General features: G+C 33.3%; 1 protein-coding gene across 2 annotated transcripts in view; it reads right to left on the bottom strand.

Moving 5' to 3' along the window:
• Nucleotides 1–3,035: 3,035 nt before the first annotated feature.
• Nucleotides 3,036–10,271, bottom strand: part of LOC144845453 (uncharacterized) — a 78,671-nt gene continuing 71,435 nt past the window's right edge. Inside the window, exons 2-13 of one of the 2 annotated variants that reach the window (XM_078702809.1) lie at nucleotides 9,907–9,924; nucleotides 8,187–8,303; nucleotides 7,643–7,800; nucleotides 7,036–7,097; nucleotides 6,557–6,654; nucleotides 5,900–6,010; nucleotides 5,307–5,426; nucleotides 4,585–4,847; nucleotides 4,226–4,417; nucleotides 3,946–4,033; nucleotides 3,701–3,775; nucleotides 3,036–3,254 (exon numbers count right to left, since the gene is read on the bottom strand). In XM_078702809.1, the coding sequence (XP_078558935.1) occupies nucleotides 3,189–3,254; nucleotides 3,701–3,775; nucleotides 3,946–4,033; nucleotides 4,226–4,417; nucleotides 4,585–4,847; nucleotides 5,307–5,426; nucleotides 5,900–6,010; nucleotides 6,557–6,654; nucleotides 7,036–7,097; nucleotides 7,643–7,800; nucleotides 8,187–8,303 (1,350 nt within the window). In that variant the 5' untranslated portion in view covers nucleotides 9,907–9,924 and the 3' untranslated portion in view covers nucleotides 3,036–3,188. Of the gene's footprint in view, nucleotides 3,255–3,700; nucleotides 3,776–3,945; nucleotides 4,034–4,225; nucleotides 4,418–4,584; nucleotides 4,848–5,306; nucleotides 5,427–5,899; nucleotides 6,011–6,556; nucleotides 6,655–7,035; nucleotides 7,098–7,642; nucleotides 7,801–8,186; nucleotides 8,304–9,906; nucleotides 10,172–10,271 lie in introns of those variants that run through there. The other variant, XM_078702808.1, reaches the window with a different exon arrangement.

Raw genomic sequence — 10,271 nt, 5'->3', positions numbered from 1 at the left:
TCAATGTAGTTCTAGGCCTACCTTTTATTCAATCTGATTCAAATGACATGCAGTGGCGGATCCACACGCCACCCCTACCCCCCCTATAAATCTGGAGAAAAAAAAATTATCCTACCATAAGGAAAAACAAATTTGGTAAAAATATAGTAAAGTATTTTCACTTTTGATTAAAACACATTGTTTCAGCGCCGTAACTGTGTACTGTAGTACTGTATACATTATAGCAACCAATTTTATTCTAGGCCACCCACCCAACTGTATCAATACCTAATTATATATTTAATTTCTTCAACAAATTGATGTAAATAAATATTGAGCTATAATAAGCATTAAATTTTGCGCTTTTTTCGGGACTTCCCCTAAGTGTACGTTCGCATTGAACTTGAACGCAACGGCAATCAAAACTAAATACTGGGTGAATGAAATCGGCAACAAAATGTTATATCATCCTGTAATTAGTCACGTGTGTTTATTGGAGGGAAAAAGTATGATCGTTTTGCTTATTGGTGGCATGCTACATATGAGAGTGTATTTTCCTGCAAATTAGAGGTGCCATTTATCATGAATTTTATGTGCGAGTACCATTTCCGGCCATCTGGGGCGTCATTTAACAAAGTTCGCTTCGTCACAGGTCCTGTCGACGGCCCTGGACAAGCACCTTTTTCCGCCATGTGCAAACGCTGACTTGCGCGAAGCTTTTACTCAAAATAGGCCTATGGGGAAATATCAATTGTTAATACATTTATAATAACGTGAGAGTGCCATTTCCGACCATCTAGAGGTGTTATATTTTCAAAATGGCCTCAACTCACCGCCAATCCTGGATCCGCCCCTGACAAGAATCTATTTAGATTCAAATAATGAATGTTTTATATTCCTCTAATGGTACAAATAATGGGATGAAAGGTTATATTTCATCTCATACCATCGCCTTATTGAAATATAACCTTTCATCATTCACTTCATGCCATTATTTGTACTATTACATTGTATAATAACCCATATTCATGCCTCTATGAATTGCTATTATAATGATGTAGCCTAAATGATAAGGTCATAATAATGCTACTATATACAACTGCTGTGCCAATCCTGTAAGAAATATTTCTATGACAACAATTTACAGCACAATATCAATAAGAGAAAAATAAATACAAATGAGGAAATTGTAGGCCAGAGGCCCAACACAAAATTTAAATAATTCTTAAATGGTATTAACAGGATACTTCTAGACTAGACTGTACTATAGAGAGCAGGGTATTCAGACTGTTTGTTATTACTACTGTACTATTTATACTTTTATTCCTAAACTTTTACTTTTAAAACGGGTCTTTATTACAGAATAAAGACATAGGATAGAGAGTGATATGGTGTAATGGTAAGGGAATTGGTCTAGTTAGAGGCATGGGTTCAAGACCTGTCTGTACCATATTGCTTGCAACCTTAAACAAGATTGCCTCATTTTTCAGATGAGATGTAAAGCTGTTGTCCAGTGTACATACAATACACATGATTCTTTAGTATGTATTCTTCTGCTTGTTATACTGTTTTCTTTTTAATTGCGATTTTTGTTTAATACTATAATTATGAAACTTCTTTTATACCAATTTTTAAATTCTGATTTATTTCTATTTATTTGTACACTTGTATATTAAATGAGAAAGATAAAAGTACTGTAAAAGGTGTTAAAAAATACAATATGCCTATAGCTTTTATAATTTATGGTGTTTCAGATTGAGAATGCTTTTTAAAAATTAAATTGCGCTATTTATGCAAATATGACTTGATTGATTGAATGCATATATTTATGGAATAGTCAACATCACCTTGCTTTACATAATTTGTCTTTATAATTATATTCTTTTACAAAACATTGCCTTGTTCTGTTGTTTGACAATTTCAAGTAAGGTAAAAAATATAGGTTATAGTTAGTAGCATATAATATAGTTTTTTTTGAGTTGAGTATATTTTTGTATAAATTTACTGTAGTATAATGAATGTGTTCACATTTTTACATATACCGGTTCTTCTGTTTCTACACTGGTATTTCAAATAATGTAATGTCTGTAAATCAGTACTTTGGATAATTGTACTATGATAAAGCATGACGCCTTAGATATTTTGTTTCACTATGTCATAATAAACTATAATTTATATACAAAGTTTTATTTGCCCATTTTTCATACAAACAAAATTCAATTATATGATTTTGTGTTTCTCTTATTTCTTGCGTTATGATCATTTTATGGTGTCTTATAACAAAGTTTTGTCTAAAAATAAAAAAATGGGAAAATGTTCCAATTTTTCGACAAATTCGACCTTCCTCCATGCAGAACGATCGAAAGGTTACTGGAACTAAAATACGATGTCACAACATGATCTCTGAGGGTGCTTGTGCGCCTTATAAATGCCCATCCTACAGGATGCACCAATTTTCTTCACAAGAAAATAAACGAAACGAATTATAGATGTGCACAACATCAAGTCTAAAGGAGTTCTTCACAATTAGAATCCATCTGAGGTATTACCTATACCTGAGTGTGCTCAGATATATCTCTGTTGTCTGTTCTACTGATAGTAGAACAGAGGTAGAGAACAACCCAATTGTGGTACCTGTTCCGTTTACATACTTTGAGTGTCCTATGTGCAACACCAGTTACACTGAAACTAAGAGGTTCATGGCACACCTGCACAAGCATACCGATGCTAGTGTATTATTTAAATGCGGAAATTATGTTCCAAAATAGGACATGGTACTACCACACACTATGCGTAGTATATTGGAACGACCTACTACCACCCAGGTGTTGTGTTGGACTTATGTGGCCAAGTTTTTGAAGACCAGAAAATATGTATAGTTTTATGTGATTTTGTCGAAAAATGGGAAAAATATAAACATTTCAAAATGATAATATTACTATATGAGCATGTATATAGCATTATGTGCACATTTATAAAATTATGACCATCTTATGGTGTCTTCTTATAACAAAGTTTTGTCCAAAAATACCACAAAAAAATGATGACATATAGTATTGAGTGACGTGTATATATACATTTTATTGGTATTCTATATGTAAAATTGTTTCTTTTAAAAAGCTGTTAGTGTTACAGTAGTAAATATAATACATTTATAGATAAAAAAATTAAAATGAGTCCATAAACATGTTACAAAAGAGTAAGTGATTTTATGATTTAAGCCACGGAGCAACTTCTTTGAAGGCTGTAGCGAGATCTTTATGGTAACCATCAACCTGTGTTGAAATAAAAATTAATTAATTAGTAAACAAAAAGTATAGAATACAGGTCTATTAAGTCACACATGAACGCTAGATTATTTCCAAATTTCGATCAATCAATTAACATTGTGTAGACTTTTCAAATACGCCAAATTCTCAAATGAAGGTTGTCACAAGCGAAAACAAATCTTAAGAAACACCTCAGTGGGCTATTTATTGCTGAATAGGTGTTCGACTCCAGCTCTACAACGTAAAAGAGGAGGATCTCGTATGTATGTGTGTGAGACAGATAGAATGGATTTGATGTTTGGCCCATGTGTGCAGCAGAGAGGATCACAATGTTCCTGCTGATTGGACATCTTTGAGCCTTGATAGAGGACAGCAAACTGAAAGAATGTCCACAAAGGGGTGGTAGTAATGAATTAAATAGTTAATGCCGGTATTATTGGTATTACACTTACTGCCTCTATTAACGCTGCATAAGTGTCTTGCAACTTGTTCATTTCTTGAGTATGATTACTTGTTTTATCATCCATCTGTCGAAATAAAAACATGTTCTTTCATATATGTTCAATACAAATTCTACTGTCGAGTGTACCTTCAAAGTAACCAGATTGAACATTAAATTTCATCTCAAAATGAAGACTAAACCAACATTACATCTAGTAATATTAGTTTCAAACATAGGTAATATAGATGGAATTACCTCTTGTTGAACATTTGCCATTTCTCCTTTGAGGGTGTTTAAATAATGTTGTAACTTCTGCTTTTTTTCTTCCCCTATTTCAACTTCCCTGTAAGGAAAATAAAATGTTTTAGAGACTACACTTCTGGTGATAGCAAAAACTTTCTTTATAAAACATAGTACATCTTTAGCTCCTTAGTACAACCAAGAAGCCATGGTGATTAACCGTCAGACATGAAGACGGAAAATGAGACAAATAATGTAATTTGATGTGGTTGAAAAAACCCAGTAAAGTACATACTTCTTAGACATTTGCAGAGCTTCAGAAGCTGCAGTCATTTTACTTTGATGTTGCAATGACAGCTTGGACATTCGTTCTTGCTTTGACACCTTCTGACGTTTAAGTTGGTTCTCTTTAGCAGTCAAATCTCTCAACGCATCCCTCTGCACAGAAGTTCTGTCTTTTACTTTCTCTACTTCATTGGTGGCTTCTCTGAAAGAAATGATAATGGAATAATTTGTAACTCAATGATAAATATAATTTGATAATTGTTACCTTCATAAGTCTGTAAAATGATTAATGTTTTAAAAAAATACTTTACAATAAATACTAAGACAATATCCTGAACTTGTTGTAGAATTGACGACAAAAAGGCTTACTTCTGCTTGTCTAATTCACAGTTGATTGCCGAGATAAGCGTTGAAGCTTGTTCACAGCAGTCATGTATGGAAGCCATTTTCTGTATTTGTGTGATTTTTTCCTGAAGGCACTGTGCCTTTTCTTCTTTGCCTAATTTACTTGTGTTGATGGCGCTGTGCATACCGCTGATTTTGCTTTTCATCCTCTCTGGCGATTGGACGATCTGTGACTTCAACTTGTCTCCCTCCTCTTTAGCACTTAGTGTCAGCACTTTATACTGGTCCTATTGTAAAATTTTAGAAGTAATAATTAATAATTAATAATTAGTTAGTTAAGTGGGTATGAACAAACTTACCCAGGTATATGACCTGAACAGGACCTGAATGCATTATTTTTTTCCCTGACAGAAATCATGAATAATTCATGAAAATAATTATGACATAAGTTAGAACATTATAGGGGCGATATATAAGCAAGGAGAGTCAACAGGTTTCAAAATGTTTGGTCGAGTAGCAGTAAAGGCTTCAGGCTACGACACTGGAGCCCTGGGTTCGATGGCCATTAATAGAATGTCTTTTTTTTAATAATTGAGAGAGATTATTTAGAGGGATAGGTTAAGCTATATTTAGGAATTATATCAGCTATCTATTAGGTCATGTATCATTTATGTTTTCGGCCTTAACCTCATAGGAAAAAAATAATGTGTCCTGGATATTGGCTTTTAATGGTATTGTTAGCTCACCGTCTTTGCCACTTTTTCAGCAATTTCTGCTTTAAGCTGTTGAACAGCTTTTTGTTGGCTTGCCTGTTCTTGTTGATATGCTGACATATGCATTCCAAGCTCCTCTACTTGACTACAAAGCTTAACAAAAGTAATAATAAATAGATCTTGTAACACTATGTAGGCAGTGATCAAAGAAATTAATACTAATCGGCATTAAGCCTAGCCTACGTAACAAGCTTTCACACACGGTGTCCGGACCACTTTTTATTATTGTTTTACTAATTTTTTTCAATACAGATCCGTATGATGATTCTTGATCCTTTATTCTCTCTTTTATTCAGGCCGGAAGTTGCAACTCTCTGACTGCTTTTGTTATTATTACTATCTTATTATCTTATTAATATTTACTTCTCTCCTGAAAACTCACCTATTTAAATAGTTATTCTTTTCATTTTGCACTGTGAGACGCCGGTAAAGAGCGCTTTATAAATGTTTGATATTATTATTATGTCTTAGGCAATCCCCATGTTTTCACATTTTCAATCTGTACTATACTTATTTTTTCTTACAGTTGAAAATTGAAGTGCATGTGAATAGAGTAGTATTTATACCTGTTGGACATGGGGTTCTTCCTCAGCTCTTTGTGCTTTTATCTTGTTTATTTTAGCCTTGAGTTCATCAATTTCATGAAGTGTGCACTGATGCTGCTCATTCAAAGCATCCTACAAAAAGATATCCAAAATACATCTTTACACAAAAATGATACACTATTTACATACAGACTGAATAACAAAATATAGATGTTAGTAAATCACTAAATTATTGTAAAACCCTTTGTTGGGACACATACTGTAAAACCTTGTAAAGCAGCCCCTTTTTTTAAGTACTCTTGAGTAGGCTTCTTTTCAAGATGGGCTTCTTTTTGAGATGGGCTTCTTTTCGAGATAACTTTTGTAAACTAAAGAGGAGGGTTTCTTTTCGAAATGTATGCTGTAAATTTTGTGAATTTCTACTACAATAATACGATTTTTGAGACATCACCTGCCAATTTTACATTATTTTGTGATCAAAATACCATTTTTAAACTGTAAAATGAATGTACTATATAAACCCACTCATACATTATATCTGTATCACAAGTTATCTGGCATTAAATCACCTAATTCAAATAGACTATCTTGAAAAGAAGCCCATGTACTATCTTAAAAAGAAGCCTGGTGAGCTTGATTTCGAGATGGGCTTCTTTTTTAATCATCTTCAATACTTACTGTTTCTTGTTTGATACGTTCAAATGTCGGCTCCCTTTGTTGCTTGAAACGATAGTAGTTTACAATGGCACTCAAGTTACGCTGAAACCGTTTTGGTTCTGAAGCATAATACATTACAATTTGAATAATATAATAATATTGCTGATACAGTGGTATCAATAATTGACATGATAATAATGGTATAATGATAGAATTAATTAAAAGAATGTGATTGGAATTTTGAAGATATTATGGAAAATGTAAATGATTGTACAGTAACTATGAAAAAAAAATTAAAACAAATTAATTATAGGCATTCTCTCTCAATATAAATCATTGAAAATTATAATTGTAAAATAAAATTAATCAAAATCAAATAAAAACAAGGGAAGTCCAATACTATTAAGCTGCTATTTAAATACAATGTCCCCTTTTATAGACAAAGAATATAAGATGTTTGGTTCTTCTGTAAATCTAGTAAACACTATGTCTGTACATACTTGGCCCAGTCAAGTCCTTGAGCTTGAAATCATTCACTCCACAAGATGTCATAAATCTTTGCCTAAAAATAAAATGAATTAATCCATAAGTCACAATATAAGATGGTTAGTACTAAATTGGCCATGTTTTAAGAAGAGACTGACAACATCCCTCAAGACACTCGTTGCTGTCACAATATAAGATGGTTAGTACTAAATTGGCCATGTTTTAAGAAGAGACTGACAACATCCCTCAAGACACTCGTTGCTGGACTACATGCAAGAGGCATAATAGGTGAGAGACAGACAGACAAATGCCCCCTGGTGTCACACCATGAGGAGGAAATGAAGAAATTGAACCTGGCCTGGTGAAATGTACGGAGAAGAACCCAAAAATGGCAAGAGTAGAGGACTTTGTTGCTGACCTACATGCAAGAGGCATAATGGGTGAGAGGCAGACAGACAAACTTTACCTGGTGTCGCATCATCGAGGAGGAAATGAAGAACATGAACCTGGAATGGAGGACATGTCCAGAGAAGAGCCCAAAAACGGCAAGAGTAGAGGACTTTGTTGCTGCCCTACATGTAAGAGGCATAATGGGTGGTTGGTATGTTAAGAGTTACTTACATGACAAGAGTGTACATGATGAGTGGGACCGAATCTTCATGTAGTTCATTGTAGCTAAGAAAGTTAGTGGCTTCTAACTGAGGCTGTTTCAGCTGTCCTGGAGTGATGTTAAGTGAAGCTTCCAACAAGTGTGAATAGATAGCTTGGACATGCATAGGCTGAAATCATAAACAATATCAACAATTATTAGTATAGCATAAAGGTAAAAACTATTAGCCATGTTATTAGTACAGTACAGAATATTATTATTTTATTCTGAATAAGACAGGGGTAAAAAAAGGGAGATATTATTATTAGCCAAACCAATATAGCTGTTGTCAGGATATTGTGTAATTCTATTAATACTAGAACAATTTATGTTTAGTGCCATAGTGCTTTATTTGTTTGTTTTTGTTTTAGTTGGTTCAAGCTTAGTATAAATTGGCAAAAAAGTAATTAATTTACTGTATTTATTCATCATATGACAATTTGGTTTTAGTAAAGGATGTATAGATCTAGTAATTTGTCCTAAAAAATACCTTAATAAACTTTCAATTTATTATACCTGGGGATTTTTTAGATCATTTTCAGAAGTCACAAATTCCTCTTGAAACAAATCTTGAAGGAAAATCAACAAATCATCAGAAGTCAAAGATGGAAAGTTGTATGCTGGCTGAGACATCTGAAAAGAAATTAAAATATTATTATCATGCTGAAATTCATATAATGTTACCTGCATAAATGCCTTCATTGGCCTACATTATCTCATCAGCACATTTCAAAGTTTTGGTGCAGGATTTTTTTTTTATGCTACTGCTGTTTCGCATCATATATATCTCATATATTTCACACCTAAATTTTCATCTCACACTCAGAGTCACACGATGTTGGGCCATTATTTATGTCCTGAATCCTAGCCTAGGCCTATTGTATTCTGCATGTAGACTGGCATACCTAGGCCTAGCTAACGCAAGGGCATACCTAGCCTACAGATCACTTTGGTCACATTTGAAATCGGTCACGCTTCGAATCGGTCGCTTTTCAAAGCATATATGGCATGCCAAATGTGCCTTATGTATATTTTTCTGTGCTTATTTATCCAGGGTCCTACCTTATTCGCGACATGATTCAAGGGAAAAAAGGTACAGTAGGTACAAAACCATTAAAAAAAAAAAAACCATAGGCTTCCATTGGTGCAACAAAGAGACGAAAAATGCGATAGGTCTATATAGGTTATGTACCCAATATATATATTATTAATATTCTGGAAAAATTAGCTTATAATAATATATATAATATTTTAAAATAACTATTATTCTTCTTTCTAAAAAATGTTGCTGTATTTCATATTTCTTAGTTCTGTAATGAGAAAAAGTCCATTAAGTTAAAGGCCAGGTACGGGCAAAAAATTTCTATTGATCATACATTCCAATAATTATCGATCTTTAGTTTCCCCTATGTTTCATAATTTTTGGGATTTTATTTGTGTTACACGAGCTTGTTGAAAATAAGCACTTTCTTATCAGTGGGGGGATAGTTCAAATTACACAGTAAAATCTCTATTCCTTTGTGCATAAATTTTGTAAAAAGAGAGCCATTTCAAAAAGCTATGAAAAATAAACGGTGTGGTAAAAAATGTTATCAGATGACTAAATATAGGTAATATAACTTGATATTACATTTCTGGTATTTTTATTCAACTTCAGATTTTTATTTTCATGCTATAGCAAAAATTATCCACCGTATATCCACCATCTTTTTTCACCTTCTAGGGAGTCACCAGACATGTGATTACATTAGGTTAACTACCTAACTACTGAAAAAAAGTCTTTCTGGTTTTTATGGTAGAATTTTGCCAAATTTTGTATTTGACCATATTAAGGGAAATTCATGTTTTTTCGTCTTGATTGCTGTTACAAATATTTGATTTATGTACAATTAACCAAATATTATATTTAAATTTCATGCCTGTACCTGAGCTTTAACATCCATACAATTTAAAATTAATTATAAAGAACTTTTTTTTACTGATCACCTGATACATTTACATTTAATGCTAAATGTAAATAAACGAGGGCCTAGCCTAGGCTAGGTAGTAGCTATCTAGTAGGCCTATAGCGGCTAGCTAGGCCTAGCCTAGGCCTCTATCTAACCTATCTAGCTAGGCCTTTAGGCTTTAGGCCTATATATAATATAGCCTAGGGCCTAGTTTAGTAGGCCTAGACTAGATAGGCCATCTAGGCCCCTGACCTCATTTTAAACTTGATTAACTATCAACAACTTACATTTTATGTTTTTATTGGTCTAGCTAGTAGGAGGACCAGTTGACAAACATCAACAACAACAATGCCCGCTAAAATTTTGAATTAATTGTAGCCAACAAAAAAGAGTTATATTCGGGATACCAAAATGGACTTAACACATGTTCGAACTCCAGCTCAAGGAGAGGCAGATTAAAAGAAATATTTTAAACATGAAAGTAATAAATGGATATTTTAATTAGTTTGTATACAATGCAAACAATTTGGATACAAATATTCGTCAGAAAAAGCGTAAATGAATGCAATGTAACGATGGCAAAATATCGTCTGGACCAGGAAAGGCTATACATTTTTCGACATGGCTGGAGAGTCCAAATTGGTACGCGAGG

This window comes from Antedon bifida, chromosome 6, assembly GCF_963402885.1.
Source record: "Antedon bifida chromosome 6, ecAntBifi1.1, whole genome shotgun sequence".
NCBI lineage: Eukaryota > Metazoa > Echinodermata > Crinoidea > Comatulida > Antedonidae > Antedon > Antedon bifida.
The sequence above is the reverse complement of the archived record's forward strand: the minus strand, read 5'-3'. Positions and strand labels throughout refer to the sequence as shown.